General features: G+C 47.4%; 1 protein-coding gene across 13 annotated transcripts in view; it reads right to left on the bottom strand.

Moving 5' to 3' along the window:
• HIPK2 (homeodomain interacting protein kinase 2) overlaps positions 1–17,795 on the bottom strand; it is a 135,792-nt gene that overhangs the window by 78,227 nt on the left and 39,770 nt on the right. For all 13 annotated transcript variants that reach the window (XM_040544969.1, XM_040544966.1, XM_040544962.1 and 10 more), the window contains one exon: positions 16,330–17,428. In XM_040544969.1, the coding sequence (XP_040400903.1) occupies positions 16,330–17,428 (1,099 nt within the window). The remainder of the gene's footprint in view (positions 1–16,329; positions 17,429–17,795) is intronic.

The following is a 17,795-nucleotide window of genomic DNA, read 5'->3' as shown; positions in this document are numbered from 1 at the left end:
CAGGCTTTCCTCCCGGCTACGGAGACATGAATCCATCATAAACACAACTCTTCCTTTCCACTCATCAGGCTCCATACTCAGCTGACAGAATCTTAAAGCTAACCCTGTTTGGCCAGAAGAACACAGGACACTGAACAAGCACGCCTTTCTGTAGGAAAGTCCCCTTCTTGCCACCCCTTCCTTTTCGGGGCAGAGCTTCTCAGCTGATGGGAACGTTAGAAAACCCATTCTGTCATACAGCCAGAAATTTCTGCTCTCATTCAAAACACTGAGCTCGCTGTGCTCCAACAAAGCAGTGTTCAAAACAAGTGTTGGCATGTGCATTTATGCGAAATGACTGAATGGCCCTGCAGGTTGATAAAAGGTTCTGGAGTCTTTCACATAAAACTAAAGCCACTGGTTTGAACCTGACCCGTATCAGTAGTGTCTGAAACTGGCTACAGCTGGAAGGCTGTTGGCATCCCGTCTAACAGGGCTGGTAGTATCAATCTGATTCCTGGAAGACAAATACACTCGCTGCGTTGGTAGTTTGCACAGGGACATCAAGACTCAACAAGGAACGAATTTTGAACTTCCTTTCCGTACGTGCTCTTTGTCCTGCCAACACAGCCGGCGGCAGTGGTTGGTAGGCTCTAAAGGCCAGCAAGTACAAGGTACTTTTTCATGGATCGTGATAAACCTACTCAGCTAGGTTTTAATTGAGAATATTCTGTATCATTTAATCCACTTTCACAAGCCATCTTCCACAGCCTTGTAAAACCAGGGCTTACAGATGACACTGGTGTCTCCAAGAGAACATGCTAGAAGAGTCCATCCCTCCCACACCATACAATAGAATATTAAATCTGATGATTATTCCTGAAGAAGTAGGAAAAAAAACACCAAAACCATCCATCTGTAATCTGCCCTCCCCCCATCTCCCTAGGCCATAAACAATTCTGTCAGTTGAGTTTCCCAGACAGCTCAGCATTAGTGAACGCATTCCCCCACAAAAGAAAAAACACGGGTACACAAATTCCCCATCCCCTTTGTTTGGGTACAAACACTTAGCTTGGGCAAGGCAAGAACTCATCCCTGATGCTACACCTCCCTCTGAAACTCAGCTCAGAGACAAAAGGTCTCTGACCAGGCCACAGCAGGAGCAAAATGAGGTGGGGAAAACCCAGTTTTTAACTGATATCAAACTAAAGCATGGTTCAGATCAAATCTAATTTTACTGGGATGTTCAAACCTCCTGCCAGCACTCAAACTGCTCTGGCTTTAGTCCATTGTACAGCAGCATGCTGATCACCTTAAAAATCTTATTAATCTGATGAAGAGTGCTCCCTAGACCTTACTTTCTGCAAAGTGCTGAGCTGCTCATCAGCCCTTACCAAAAAATCACAGAAATAAAGCCTGATCCTCCCAGTGCGATTTACAAGCTTTGCCCCTTCCTCACTGAGGCAGCAAACTCTGCTGGCTTGCTCCTGTTCACACAGCCCTGCACATGCTCAATAACACCATTGATTTTGTTTGTGCAGGCAGAGAGAATCCAATTTTAAAAAGCCACATTGATTCCCACCCATTAAAAACAGAGCAAGCTGCAGTATTCGCTAAATGGATAGAAAAAGACTGAGGTCAGGGTGGAGGGGTGGGAATAATGTCATTACTACAAGCTCGTTCTGAAGGACAGTTGCAGAAACAGACAATAAAATAGTAACCGTTTGACTTCACATTATTTGTCGTAGTTTCTAAATTACAAAAATAGTAATTCAACAACCTGGGAGTGCCCCAGCACGGAGAAGGAGATGCAAAACTGAAGGCATCCAAGAGCACGTAGCTGTGATTAGTTGATTTGGAGCATGAAAACACACACACACGCAGCAAGAGAGGGCACAGATAACAGGAACTGAGACAGCAGCAGTATCTGCAAGGGCCCTGTCTGCTTTTCAGTTCTTTGTTTTCATACATTAAACAAACACAGCCATTGCACAGGTCACTGAGGACCTTCCTTCTGCATCCGTGGCCCCAGCTGCACCACAGACAAAAACTATTATTATTCTCTAATGGCTGCACCTTTTTGGACAATGATTCAGTGTTTTTTTCCCCTCTTCTGTGCAGTGCCACTTAGTCTTTTGCTTCATTTTATGTTTTATTCGCACACTCTTGAAATCTTCATGTAGCAACTAAGCATCGATGAGGAAGCTGTGAGTGGGAGCTCCTGCTTTTCGATGCAGCTGCTCGCTGTGGGAAGGTCCTGGGAATGGATGGATGCTGCTGCAGCAGCGGCGAGGGGCTGGGAGAAACTGCCGAGTAGGGAGGGAGGTGGTGGTGCAGCCCACCCCAAAGCTGGGAGCACGAGCTACAGACAGCCCCGATGCAGAGAGCCATGGCTGGTCAGTGACCAGCAGATGCAGCCCAGAGCGTGCACGCATCCCATGCTCGATGTGGTGGCTGAACTTCAGTCAAACACCGCACGCCACCAGGCTGTGAGGCTGCCCACATGTTGCAGAGCAGTCACTCGTCTTCCCAACTTAGTCGGAGGATGTGAGCAGGCAGGCGCTTGCTAGCACCACTGAGGCTTTCGTAATTGGTCCCAGCTGGTTAGTCGTAACATGCCTTGTTGTTGAGCAACCACCTACTAACGCTGTCAGACATTCCCTGGTTGCATAAGGAGGGTTAGTTATCGTTATTAATTACGCGCTGCCGTGGGCCTGTGCCACACCGCACAGATAAGAAAGCCCTTAAGCTCCCAGCCAGTCATGTCCTCATCGTGCAGGCTCCCACCAGCATCAAGGGAAGCAAGCTCAGGCCTTGCAGCAGCCATGACCATCTCCTACCCTTTGTACCACACCATGGTTCTGAAGCAACTTGGTCCTCCCTCCCCTCCTGGTGGCCAGCATGGGCCAGGCCAGCTAGGCCACCGCACCGGCCATCTTGTGGAAGCCATGGCACGCTGTAGGGTTGTGTGGGCACGCAACCAAGAGCACCGCCGCCATTTCAAAGCATCGTGAAGGGATATACCCCACTGCCTGGCCGCACCACTGACAGAAGACACGACAGCAGAAAGCACGAGAGTGCAGCACAGCCTGAAGCCTAACCTTAAACCTACATGAGGTAACGACATAGAAATGTGCTATTCCTGGTGTGGAAGGGAAAGACCCAACAATGTGGATCCCTCTCAGGAGGGAAAATGAGGCAGAAGCATGGGGGAAACGCAATGGAAGTGGCTATTTTACAAGCTGCCTGAGCATACCAACAGCTTGGAAGATTTAAGTCAGCATTTGCAAGCCTCCCTGCTTCCCCAGCTCTAGGTCCTCACTCACCATTCAATTTGAACTGTGCAAGACAAAAAAAAAAATCACAGGCATTTTGTGCAGGAAAAACAAGCATCTTTTTTCTGCTCTGTCAGTGGGCTGCCTTGACATCCCCCTTGCAAAACTGAGGACTGTAGTTATGTGCTGCACACAAGGTTCTTACATGACTTAAAATGCCATTTTGAGGGCAGTAATCAGTTACTGTAGCCACAGGCTAAGGTGAAAGCTGTGAGTGTGTCTAGGAGCTGGAGCTCCAGGGCTGCTTGAAAGCACACACCTTGAGCTGGAAATTAATCTCTTCAAATCCCACGTAAAACCACACGGCAGAATTGGGCTGAGAGGAGCAGTTCACGTTGCTATATCAGCTGCCTCAAGCAACTCTGACCTTTACCATCCATGGCTTTCATCAGAACCAACCTCTCTTGCCCTGGGTTTGCTCCTGCTGCTTCTCTCCCAACTTCCGTATTTGCTGCCCTCCAGACCCAAGAAGAGCATCGAGGCTGTTAGGAAAATTCCCTGACCACTTACAGGTAGGACAGGCACTGTTGCACTTCTCCAGCTGCTGTGGAGAAGCAGCTGGGGAGATTTCTTCAACTCTCTCTGAGGAGGAGGCTGAAGGCTTGGACTCGTTCAAGGTCCCCATGGCAGGACACCCACCACCAAGGTCAGAGGTTGGCAACCGTGTCACAACACCGTGCTGCCAAATGCTGCAGGTTGATCCTTCAGCTTCAACGCGAGCTATCTCCCTTTGCATGCACAATGCCTCCGATTGCCACACAGGAACGCTTCACACCCGTTTACCACCACTGCTCGCTTTAACACCAGTTCAGATCATGCTTTAATGTTACCCATGCCTTTGGAAGCCAAGAGGGCAATTTGTAAAAGCTTAAGTTCAGTTTCTTTTGTGCTAGATCATAGGTACTGATGCTGGAAGGTAATTCTCTAAATCTAACATAAACGCTTAAAGTTTATTCTCAGTGGATTTATATAGATATAAATATACAGATTAAAAACAAGTAAGACTTTGGGGGCTTTTTATTACCTTCTAAAGTAGCCAGGAACATGGGCATTTTCCCTCTCTTTTGTGTCTGCTTTCTTCCAACTGCACAGTTCAGAGACTTCATACAGATCAGAGGCAAAGTTCAAACTAGCACTGACAATTTCATTTAAAAAAAATTGTGTTTTCTTATGTTCTTTACTCTTTTACTGCTATTTTCAAAATGAAGAACAGACCCTATCAAAGTGCTAAGGGCTGAAAACATAACTCTAAACCTGTCTCTAAATGATACACGAAACTCAACTTCGTGCCAATCCATTTTTATCATCTCTTTGTGGCCATAACAAAGCTGAGAACAAGAGCTAAACAATAGAGAAAAAAGAATAATTTCAACATATTTTTTTTCTGAAAGTAACAATCGGTGACAATAACAAGAACCCATTCAAAAGACAAAATGTTATCTTCCAACCCAGTTAGCATGTCTTTCTTCCTCTCACTCATTATATATCTTGCACATCACACTATATTTTGACCTCACTTACAAAGGAATACGCTTGGAACCGACATCTCCATACGCGTATCAGCACAGCTACATAGACTCCAGCCCATGCTACCTCTCCCTTCCTGGGTCCCTCACACACCTGCTACGAGGAGATAGGTGTTATCAAAGAAGCCTCCAGAAGAGCTTTACAGGAACAGCGACATGGCTAGCTTATCCTTTTGTTTGTACTCATGCAGCCCTCCTGAACCACTAATTTACATTGCTAACAATGGCAGGAGCTGTATTTTTGACAGCTACGGGGACGAGATCTCTTAGGTAAACTTTATTTATTTCGTTTTAGATACAGGCCTGCACCATTACTTCCTTTTACCTGCCGAAACAACTGGCAGCATTTCATCACTAACTTTTTTAGTGTAGTAACCAGGAAATTCAGCTAGCCTCAGCTGAATCTGTTTACCTTTTAGATTTCATCTGTCCCTCTTAATATTGTTTTGAGAGTCAGGGAAATATTCCATTACCCTCTTGGATGACTATCCTATTTGCAGCCTCCCACTGGCAAATAAAACATTCTTTGGGGGAAAAAAAAAAAAAGTTTCCATTTATTTTGTCTAAGACATCAAATCCTCCTTCTACCCCTACCACCCTGGACTTTCTTCTGAGTGCCCAGCTCCGTGTGGAAGCAACTGGTTGAAGCAGGAGCTCTGACCGTGGTGGACAGGAGGAAGGTCAGCAGCTCTCCTCCTGCACGTCAGCTGTCATGTAAATGTGCGTGCTAACGCCTGCAGTCACGCGTACCAGCACTACCTTTCTGTTTGTACTCTGCTACCCTTCTGTTTGAGGGCCTCAGCCACAAAAATGGTTGTGTGTTAGGTGCTGTAAACACAGCCGCCGCTGCAGAAAACACAGCTTCTGGGGAACACAGCCTAAGGTAAACAGCAACAGACACCTACGGGTGGACGGGGAGAAAATGTGGTATTGCTCAGCAGTACTAGCACAAGTGATCTCATCCTAAGACTTCCAGTTAAAGACACCAACTCATTGCAGTACCGCTCCTGTTACCAGGCTAACCGAAACCTTGCTAACTTTTTGTTGCCTGCCTCTACGTGAGCACCAGCTGCTGGAACAGTTAGTTTTCCCAATTCTCCAATGCTTCAGGTGGTGAACGTCCTGGGTCTGGGAGCTGAGCAAGTCACCAAAGTCATCCAAGACTGTTCCAAGCCTTCTGCAAAGGGAGCAGCTCAGTGGTGACACTAAGAAACTTTCAGCACTTCTTACGTCTCATCAGGCCCACTGCACTGTGCTTATGCCTGAGAGGTTCTACTTGGAACCTGCTACAAATTGCAGTGGCTGGCAAAAATAAAAAGAAAAAAGAAAATATGAGGAAGAGTTAACCCAAATTCTTCGTTCAAATTCTCTTCAGTCAGACCCAGGTCAAACCCCACGTACCTTACCCTGCATCCACCCTCCAAATGGAGCCTTTCAAGGGGTACAACAGGTTTTGAAGTAGGTAGAAGTCTGCCACACCAGGTTAATACTAATGCAAATCAGCAGATGCAAGGATGGAGGGAACAGGATCTGAACGTGCCCCTAAACAACAATACAATATAGTCATAGCAAAATATAGGCAAAACCTGTCAGCGCAACGTAACTTGTGTCTGTGCAAGTAAAACAATAACTGAAATTACTTCTGTCCTTCAGTCAGGGGAAGGCAGAGGTCAAGCTGCCACTCAGAGACTCACAGTTTATTTTCCAGCTTGTCACAGAAGAAGCACACTGTTCTGTTTGGAAATCAGCTATCCTGTTTTTAAAGCCTTCAGAGAGCAAGGAGGGTGAAACCTCATCTTCTTTCCTCCTACGCCTTTCCATACACAGGGAATAGTGACCCCCAGGTAACCATCATCTGTAACCGGATTTCTCCCCTCTCTGCCCACACCATCTCCAGGTTCCTAGAGCCACCTCCCTTTTATTTACTCTCTTAGAACTGAGGCTCTCTCTCGGTATATATGCATACCTCTCTTCTCTTTTTTTTTTTCTTCTCCCCATTGTAAAGTACTGAAGAATAGCCTTTTTTATGATCTGGCCTAAAAGGAAGAGGATATCGAGCCTGCCAGAGTTTGAGAAGCATTTGGACAATGCTCTCAGACATATGGTCTGATTTTTGGGTGGCCCCACGTGGAGCCAGGAGTTGGACTCAGTGATCCTTGTTGGTCCCTGCCAACTCAGGATATTCTGTGATTTTCTTAAGCTTCCTACTTAAACAGGTAACAGCTGTGGCTGTACCTCAGCTTAAGCCAGGCCACAAGACTAGTGTTTTTCGAGCAAGATAACAACTCTCGGGTGCTTGAGAGGTGCTCGTTTTCCCCAGAAGGACCTGGAGAAAGAGAATTACTGAGCCCCACCTGAAAATCAGTTGCATTTACATCACTTAGGCTAATTTGAAGTACCACCAGTGCAGCAGCTGGCTCAGGAAGTTAAGACACAAACTTTGGGGACTGAAATGACAGCGTTAAGGGATCTGACACTGGGGAACCCACTGCAATTGAAGCATCTTTAGGTCATTTCTCTCTTCTTGTAATGACTCGTTCATGTATAAACCATCGTCAGTCACTTTCCTAACTTCACAGCCCATACAGCAGAGCAGAAACGCTTTCCAATCAGAAAATGCTCTTCGGTGTAATACAGCTTCTCAGGGTCACCATGCTGTGGCCTAAAACTTGTGACCCTAGTGAATGCACAGATGTACTCAGCCAGCTTCCTCTGTGATACACACAAATCTCTTGCCTGCAGTGAGCAAACGTACAGGGGAGATGTTACAGATGCTAAAGCCTGATAGGATTTAAGTATGTGGTACCTGAGCAAAGCATCCCTGAAAGCCTGTGCAAATTGTGTTGCTAATGCCCCTTTCATATTTGCATGTGTGGGTGATGAATCTTCTACTAATTCTACTTATTTTTGCTCTGGGAGCACTGATGGCAAGCCAACTGCCCGTCACCTCTTTCTGCTTCTCATCAACCAGTGCTGCTGTGAGCCAGGCAGTGCATGGGCCCCAACAGGCCCCGACACAAGTGCAGAGGGACACAGGAAATCATACCACAGTGTGCAACCACAGTGCTTTCTCCTTCGCTGACCACTGTGAGTGGAGCGGGTGCCCGGCCAGCCCAAGTGAAGAGCAGGGCACCTTCTGCCCCACTGCGCTTCCTTTGCGTTCGGTGAGGAAGCGGCGTGGGTGGGAGAAGAGAAAGGAGAGTGAACCCAAGCCACAGAAGGAAGCAACTCGGGGCAGAGACCAACCTGTAGGTCTTTAGCACACACAGCTGACACCGATGGCAGCCGGTCCCTGCTCCAGCCCTGCTCACCGTGCTGTCACTCGCAAGCACCACTGCAGGAGCAGCAGCTTGTCACCGCACAGAGCCAGGGTACTTCCCAGCCCGTGGCCTGAGCGCAGGTGTCTTTACCAACAGACGGTGTGCCTTTTATGTGGCACACAGATGGCGGCTCATGCGCTACGGCCAATCGCTGCGGCAGGAGGGTTGTCTTTTCTCTTAGGTAAATAGCTCTTCCCCAGTAAAACAAGCTGGCCATTTGTAGCCATTGCAGGTCTGCCGTGGTACAGTAAATAGGAGTGACCTTTATTTTTCACATCATTTCACCAGGATGCAGCCTAAAAGGGCCTTACAGTGCTTTTACAGCTTGCAAGGAGAAAAATAGAAGGCAGGAAATCCTGTGACAGTCTTGTTTCGGTGATGATGTGAGAGACGCAGCAGCAGGAGACAACAACAAAACAAAAACCCTCTAACCCCCAGAGCACACATGGGCAACCTCCAGTGGGGAGCCTGGCACTTCCCAGCCCCTCGCTGCTCCTCCTGGGGCTACCAAAACGCCTCTGGCAGCGGGTGCAGAGAAGGCAGGGATCAGTCCAGGAGTCAACGCTGGGTTAATCAGAAAGGCTCGTGGAGGGCTGCGGCAGGAGCTCTGGGATTGCTTCAGGTGGAAGCACGCAGATTGGTAAGGGAGTGTGTTTGCACACTGCCTCCTTCTCGCAAGCCCTCTCGAAAGCTGGAGCTCAAACGTGGCCACGTTTGAAGTGATATTTCCACACCAGAAAGTGCCACTTTTGGGGGTCAGCCCCAGGCCTGGGCCTGTGTTGCCGTGTGGATGCCCAGAGGGAAGGGAACGGCACGGGAGAGGGGTGGAGGGCAGGAGGAAGAGCTGCTCCCCAAAATCGTGTCCTTCCGGGGCTGATGTGGAAGGAACCTGTGCCAGGGCTGAGCCCTGGTCAGCAGCCCTGCCACCAAAGGTCTGCTCCTGCTCCCTGCCTGCCCCACGGTGCCTGGGCTGTGGGGTGCCTGCACCCAGCGGGTGGAGCACCGACATGCTTAAAAAGTGGCGCTGACCTTAGGAAAAAGTTCCTTTCTTTAGAAGCACATTTGCATTTACCTTCTTTACCCTGTGTTTTGTTTGGTCTTTTGTAAAACTGCCGTTTTCATAAAAGAGGGATCTTTGCTCAGCGGCTCACCTGCTCCTGGTGCTTATCCCTGCACCCAAGGCCATAATCTATCCTTTCCTGTATCTGCTGTTAATGGAGATTGTAATTTCAGGTGGGGAAGATAAACAGCTGGAAACGAGGAACTCCTCAGAAACAAACACTCTTCTCAATGCAAATCTCTCTAGCAATGATGAACAAGGGAAAAGAAATGTGGGAAGGGCAGGGTATGGTTAACAGGTGGCCTGTAGCCCAGATTTCAGGGTGCTCTTAGGGTCTCTGGCTGTTCCAGCAATTACCGGTGATTGTGGCAGCCCAAAATCTTTTTATTTAATTTTTTCTTTTGATCTGTGCTTAGCAGGACATTGCCAACCTTTTCCTTGTGCCTTTGAGCTGTGGTGTTTCCTCTTGCTGGATGAAGGCAGAGGTTTTGAACCTGCAGCTGACTTGTCAGGAACTGGTCCCTCACCCATGGGCTGGCACAAGCTGATGCCAAACTGGACCCTCTGAGCTGCTTCTGGCTGCCACTCGGGCCCCTGTCCCTCACCTACAGCCACTAATGGTCCCTGCCTATGGACACACAGGTTCCTTTCCTTCCAGCCACCACCATGAGGCTGAGATCTGCAGGAGAAATCATTACTGTCACTCGCCCGTCTTTGCTGTATAGGAGCTGGATTGAGGGAGAGCAGTGGGGACAAAAGGAACCAGCCCAGCACTCAGATGAAATATTTGAATTTTCCACTGTTCAGACATGGATGAGCCAAAAGGGAGCAGCACAAGACTTCTCCCTCTCCTCAGCCCATCCACAAAGGGGACGGTGGCTTCGCTTTGCTTGGGAAAGCCTCCCAGTCGTGTCCCTTGCAAACAACCCTTTGTTACAAATATTCTTGGGCCTGGCAGTCAATAACTGGGCCTACTTCATAACTTGATTAAAAAAATAACAAAGCCCCCTTGAGACAACTGCTCTGACTCGGGGCTCCTCTCAAGCACTGTCAGCATCACGAGCAGAAGAGGCAGGGGCAGAGAGGGGCAGAGAGGGGCAGATCGGTAACGTGGACAGGACAAAGGGGCAGCTGCGGTATCTGCTCGGAGCAAAAAGCCTAGGGAAACTGTTCGAAGGTTTCAGCAGGGAAAACCCTGGGGACGCTCCAGTCTGAAGAGATTGTTTAGGCTGAAGCATAGGCTTTTCTGTTTTAAATTAGACCCCAGAAAGGGAGTTATTTTGGAATACACACTGCGTATCTTCTGCTGCATGCATCATGGGCACAGCACCTGTTCACCATCCCTGCTCTGGGGTGATTTATACACAAAGGAACTTGGCAACGAACTATCTTGCTTCACTTTTGTAAAACCAAAAACCAACCTGGCCTGACTATCACAGAGATGGGACAAAGCCAAAAGCTTTCAGCTGAGTGTCTGTTCCCTTCCAAGACTTGGTGGTCTGGATACAAAGAAACCGAGATTCAATTAATCCTGGTGTTGGTTTCGCAAAAAAAAAAAAAATCTGCTGGATTTTGGTTCCGAAAGAAACAACTCCAAACTCCGGCGTCCTTGGGAAAGAAATGAAAGACTGCTTAAAATAGTACAGTTGGAAGGCTTCTTTCCTTCACAAAGCCTTCCACAGTGTTCTGCAAGCCTGTAACCCTAACAGGCATATCACCACTGAGTGAAACCGAGTCTCCGCTGCTGAAAGAGTATGAGTCTGTGTGCTGTCAGATGCTCTCATGCAAAGTGTTGTCATACTTCGGTCAGGAATCTTCGCAATGCAGTAAGAAATTAGAAGGAAGAGGGGAACTGCCTGTGTCAGTGCATTTTCAGTCCTCCCCTACATACAAGCGGGGAGAGGTCAGCTCGAGGGGCTGGGCAGGTGCTTGGTGCTGGAGAGCCGTAGCCCTGTGCCTACCATCCGTCCATTGGACACACCTCTTGGCCAAGACATGGAGTCAGCAATGAGATGTGCAACTCCTTCATGATCCTTTTGGACCAGCAGAAATGACTGCGAGATTCTCAGCCCTGGAAATGTGCAGCTGAACTAGACATACATGAGGGAACTCAGCGCTGCAGCAGTGAGGGCCAGGCAGCACCCAGGGTGCAGTGACCACAGACACTGTGCCCGCAGTCTGGAGCTCGAGCTTCAGCAATCAACCTGGTGGGTTCCTTCCAGTCCCCAGAGGGAGCTTCCTCCCTAAAACCATCTTGCTATCCTGCTCTTTACCCTGGAGAGACAGAGCCAGCAAAGCGGTGAATGCTGCAGGTAGGATTGAAGCAGACTGGCACAGCAACAAAGCTCCCACAGTCACATATGCAGTCAAGCCTTAAACAGAGATGATTTTGCAAGTCCAGAACGGCAGAAGATTTTGAAATTTAAGTGCATTAGCACTGTTATACAAGGACTTAACAGATGCCAGCTCACTGACTAACCTAATAAGCACAGCCTATCCCTGCTGCCATTACTGCTGCCTCACTGGAAGGGCAGTTTTGGCCAGAACGACGTGTGCTCTGAGTCACACGGTGGGGAGGAGGTGGTGACGTTGCTCAGGAATCCACCTTGCTGTGTGCGGCTGGAGGATGATACCTGAAGCGCACGTGCGGCAGGACAGAGAGGACACAGCTTAGCGCCTTGCATTCCTCAGGACCAGTGCTCACCTGACGAAGCATGCACAGCTATAACCCACCCGCACAGCCTCACCATTTACTACACAAGGCACTCAACAGCTGACGCCATGCACAGAGCACTTCATGCCTGTGTATCTTCTTGCAGTGTCTGAAATGAGACCAACAGAGATAACCACCTCCTCAAACTGACACTCAGCTTCTTTCTCTGTTATCAAGCCATCTGATCAAAGGCCACTTACCTACACTGCAGACGTCTCAACCCATGGCCAGACACGCCACATACCAAAGCCTTTGGAGAACAAGGCATCAAAACTACACTTACCCATTAACAGTGCAGGGGTGACAGCCACTATTTACTTCGCAAATTCTGAAAGACTTAAATCTCATAAGGTGATTATGCCATTAATTAGTGAAACGCAGTCATCTCTGGGGTGTAGCACAGCAGCTGCTTCAGCTGAGCAGCAAAGAAAAAACAAGCAGGCAACGTAACATGGTGGTAGTGCCCCAAAGAGAAGTCATCCCCTCTCCCAGAAGGTATCCCTCTTTTCATGGTAGTGTGTGAATGTTGACTCCAATGTCTGGGGGCATCTGTGGAAGCCTGAGCTGTGTATTTTGCAGGGTATGAGTTTTCCTGGGAAGCTATCCATGCAGGGATTATAAGACCAGAAGGCGTCTCTGGTTATTCATACCTCTAACCTCCTGAAAAACAGATCACAGAGCCTACCTGAATGATTTCCCCTTCAGACTGTGTCATTTTTTAGGAAAGAATAAAATCCCATGAAGACAGCCCATGATGCAAGCACTATCGCTGCCTTTTGACCTGTTGCACTGTGAGAACAGCACACCATTTCTAGCCTAACCATGCCTGGCTAAACCCCCTGCTGCAAAGCTCTGCTCCTGCACTGCTAGCTGGGCAGAGCAGCCATCCAACAGCAACTTCTGCCTCCGTGCAGGTACTTCCAGACCATGTCTGAGCTGCCACTTACTCATCTCCTCCAAGAGTCACTGATCAGACCCAGACCAACTTGGCTGGAGATACGTGACAAGAAGAAGAACTACAGTGACCTGGAGGCAGGCTGAGACCACTGTCCTTTGGACATCTGAATGGCCACCAGCCACGTCCTATATGCAGGCAAGAGCACTACATGACAAATGCAGGTCTGAAGAAGGCACGTTTGTACCATGGCAAATTTACAGACTGAAGATGCACAGGAGGAAGGAGGCTGCTTCCCGAGGAAGCCCATCTCCTTTGGCTGAAGCCTTCAGCCTGCGAACGGTCCCTTGTCATTTAGGTGCGGAGTCAGTGCCAGCGCTGCTCCAGCCAGGTGCTGGCTGGTGCTCATCACCCTTCACCAAGCACGGGTCTGGGGCAGGCACTGGGGATCCGGCGTTCCCAGAGGAGGATTCTCAGAGGCGAGGGCGTTCATGCGAGGCACACATTAGTCCAGCACGGACCGCCTCTCAGGTCCCCTACAGTCAGCAGAGAGAGAGGAAAATCTCCAGAGTATCAATTAGGGCAGCAGATCTAGCCTGGAGGAGGCTATGTCCTCTGAGAGGGACGGGAGAGAAGTTTTGCTAACCTACAGACATTTTGCTGACCTTTTCTGATACCTTCTGTTTTGTCATGCCACCTCACAACATCACTGCGATCCTTCTGGAGAGAACAGGCCTAACCCGATAGAAATATTCCTGATGTGACAGAAATGTTCCTGATGCGGGAGCACTCAGTGAGGGCTCTCGAGCTGCTCCAGCAGTGCCATACACCATCTCCCCACTGTCCTGCTCACAGGAAATCTGCCTGGGGATCTCAGCGTATCTTCAGAGCATGTTACATGGCAGCAATGGCAAATCACTCCTGTACTATCTGCAAGTAAAGGAGAGAGCAGCCCTGGGACTGTTTTAGTGTATGCTGGAACGCACAGATTCTGGTCAAGAAAGAACACAAAGTTTGTTTTAAGTCCCTTCTGTCTTCCACCTCAGGGAGAAGGAAGCATGCCTGTCATTTATAGGAGCAGGAAATGTCTTACACTGCTGTGAGAATTAACAGGGTTCCACAGAACTTTACTCACTTGAAAGGAGTTGGCCATCACATTCCTGAAAGTAGTGTTAAAAAAAATAGAGGGGAAGTAAAAATTTGTTACTAAAATATGGGGGATGATCTGGGAATTTGCTCCCAAAAGCTCATAATAAAAAACCTCCAGCTAAGAACCAACCTCTGTTCTATTTCTTAGAGCTCTGCCTAGTTTTTCCTTAAATGTGCAAGTCACTTCTCTGGCATGTCTGCTTAGAGTGTAAAAGGTTTTACTCTCAGGAAGCTTTTCCTTCACATTCAGCTTAAATGTGCCATTTCTGGAAGTCATCCCCTTGTCTTTTACACTCTAGCAAGCAAAACAAGTGTAAATTAAATGGAAGACACATGAAATCTTTATAAAGTCCTGTGTTTCCCCTAGCATGAAAGTTCCTTCTCTTTGGAGTAGAATAGGTCTTTATTCTGTGCTGTATTTTTCCCCATCAGAAAATGAAGAATATAAATTTTCCTCATTACTTGAATTTAGCTTCATCAGCAGCCCCCTGCCGATGCAATTCATCCCAACAAGATTCTTTTTTTTTTTTTTTTTTTTTTTTTTTTTTTTTCCCCAGTGAGCCGCTGCCCCTTCTCCCCCTCCTCCCAACAATTCAGGCATGGAAAACAAGAGAGGAATTAGACAGACAGAACTTATTATCTAACAAGCTGCAACTTCAGACCAGGCAGGAATAACATTTAAAATATAAAAAGCAAATTTTTATCAAGCCTTTTCCTCCCCAGAGACTGCCACAAAAATATTCCTTGTTTGTCACTGAGAATGAACCATTTTTCTCTTTCATTTCTGCTTTCTGTCACATATTTCATTTTGGCTGCCCCTTCTGTCTTTCAGCTTGGGACCTAGGCTGCTAATGCAGAATCACAGATAACTCAACAACAAAATGCCTGTATTATCTTTTTTTTTTTTTTTTCTACTAGTCTGCCAGGTAATTGCAACCGTAAAAGCTTTTGCATATTTACCACAGAAACATGTCTCTCCTGGAGGATGGGACTGTCATCAGGTAGAATATTTCATTTAATAAGCCTCTTCTGAGGTACAAACTAGGGCTGGGGATTTTTTTCTGGCCTCCTTCAGAGTAAAGGACAAGCAGATAAAAATCAGCTGCTGCAGTGCTACATTGTCAAAGTTCCTGTTCCTGTGAAAATTAACTCTTACTAAGCTCAGAGCTCTGCAAGGCTTTGTCGGTGGGATGTTTATGAAGCAGGAAAAGGGTCTGATATCAACTCGTACTATATTTTTCCCCCGTCCTCCCCAAGCATAAGACAGAGTTCTTTCCTATTTACAAAGAGAGCAACTACCCTGCTTTTCTGTAACCCGGCTGATGAGCTGTGCACTATGCCAGGACAAATTTTCATTAAATCGGTTCATCAAGAAGGATTACATTTTCCCTATTTGCCCCTGTTTCACAGAATTACAATAACAAAAACACGGCCTAAACATTTCTAAATTCAGCTGTCCTTTAAAGACAAATACATTTTTTTCCCCTACTTTTTCCCACCCAAGCCTGACCTAGCAGTAGAATTGCTTTTCTCAGTCCTTGGGATGCTAAATCAAGCCGAGTAGTACCAAAAGGAAGGTCTGAGGAGAACATCTATGAAAGGAATTTGTGTCTTGGAGTCGAGATGATGACCTTCCAGGCTTATGAGAAGAGACTCGTTTGCTGAAATGTTTAACAGACTGAAGGGGAATACAGCTGGTTCACACATTTGCTTTGCATGCACCTATGCAGAAGTCATAAACTCTATCCTAGCATGACATACTTGTAGTTAAAATCACCACGAGTGGGAATCAGCAGTCTCTGACAGGCCCTCAGTCCAACCGCAAATTACTGACAATACTCATTCATCCCTACCAACAGCATCCCGCGTGGAGAAAAAGTGTGTTTGGCCAACCTTGTTTTTGAAAAATCCCTGCTTTCACTTACAAGCAAAAGCTGGAAGATACAGCTAACATATGAATTAACTGTTTAGGTTAAGGCCTTTCTGAAACCAAGAACCTACTTGTATTGACTTGGAAAGGAAATGTGGGCTCCCCAGATCCAGTCCCTCTTCTGGAAACAGTCTCAGAGAGAAGGAAGCACAGACAATGGTGAAAGGCTTTCTAAATTGTAAATAGCAAATTCTTTTTTTCCAACAGTAAGTATTTTATGGTTATTTACAAATTGACTATGGTTTTCAATGCAAGTAAACTCCAAGAGCTAAGAACACCATTTTTTTCCTATCACTAACAAGCCTTTCTAAGAGCCATCCCAGTTAAGGATTAAGGGATGACTCTCAGCCATTTGCAGCAAAGAAGGAAAACTCCCATAGGTAAAATACTTCTAGTAATGCTACTTGAGCCCAGTGTCTTACCTGTAATATCTGGATTGAAGGTAGGTAGAACACACAGCTTTAGACACATGGCTAGCTGAACCGAAGTCTATGACCTTGACCCTATATGGCTGTCGGGATGGATCTACCAACATGATGTTCTCTGGTTTGAGGTCAGCATGAATCAGTCCCAGGCTTTTCAACTTCATTAGGGCAGTTGCTACCTGCTGGAGAATTGGTCGAATGTACTTAAGGGGCAAAGGACTGAATTTGTTTTGTTTTAGGAAATCATAGAGGTTCTGCTCCAACATTTCAAAGACCAAGCACGTGTGATTTTTGTGCTGGAAGCACTCGTACGCGCGGACAAAGTTGTAGTCATCCGCACTTTCAGTGCTCAGCCGAGCCAGGATGCTCACTTCAATCTGGCCTTGCCGGGCATAGGAAGGATGGTTCTTTAGGATCTTGATGGCCACAATCTCGTTAGTGCCACGTTTCCAGCATTTGACTACTTGTCCGAAGGTCCCCCGGCCAAGAAACTCTAACACTTCATACGTGTTGGTCATGGAACAGAGCACCTCATGTTGCACCAGTTGGTAATCCCCTTCACTGTTGGAGCCACTGTTTTTGGAGGTGGCCGTGGAGGTGGTGGCGGTGGCTACGGTGGCCCCACTGGCATTGTTCTGAATCATTGGTGGATGCTCTTCGATGATCTGCACGCTGCTTGTGTTCTCTATCTCCTCACTCTTCCGCTTAAGTCCACATTTTTGGTAGGTGTCCAGAAGGCTCACAGTGCTGCGACGCATCAGGTTGTGTGGCCCACCCAGTGTTTGCCCAGACACTGCAACCACACCAGAAGTGCTGTTGGCGGACGTCACCACGATGTGCCCCGTGCTTGCTGGGAAGATGATGGTCTGTTCGTAAGGGATGCTTGGATTGGGGATCTGGAGGGAGGCGTTGACGGCTGCTGCGGCGGCTGCTTGGGAGGACTGCACGTTCTTGCTCTGGCTGTAGACTTTGCTGCGTGTGCCGTACCCAGTCATATCCCAGTTTGAACTCGGCTCCACTTTCAGTTTCTTCACGCTACAGAAGGCACTTGACTGAAGGGTGTGAGGAGAGAAAACTTGCACATGCGAGGCCATACCTGCAATAAAACATCAGAGTGAAACCACAGTGTCAAGATGCCTTCCCCAGCTTTTTCCATTTGTTCAGTGGCAATAAGGGAGAATGGGATACAGACTTCAGATACAGCACATGCACAAAAATCAAGTTCTTCCAGAAATATGTATTCAACACAAATAAAAAATTATGCTCTAAAATAAATCATTACTCCCAGCTGAACTATACTAACAAACACTGAGACTTCTGCTCTCTTGCTCTTCCCCTTCTCATTTTTAATAATGAGAATGTAAATGTTATTTTTACCTCCTTTGCCTAAGGAGACTCCTATTCCCATTGTCTCCAGGAATATACCTAGATCTCTTTTGCTGATATAAAATACTGCAAAGCAT

Source organism: Cygnus olor, chromosome 1 (assembly GCF_009769625.2).
Source record: "Cygnus olor isolate bCygOlo1 chromosome 1, bCygOlo1.pri.v2, whole genome shotgun sequence".
NCBI classification, from domain to species: domain Eukaryota; kingdom Metazoa; phylum Chordata; class Aves; order Anseriformes; family Anatidae; genus Cygnus; species Cygnus olor.
The sequence above is the reverse complement of the archived record's forward strand: the minus strand, read 5'-3'. Positions and strand labels throughout refer to the sequence as shown.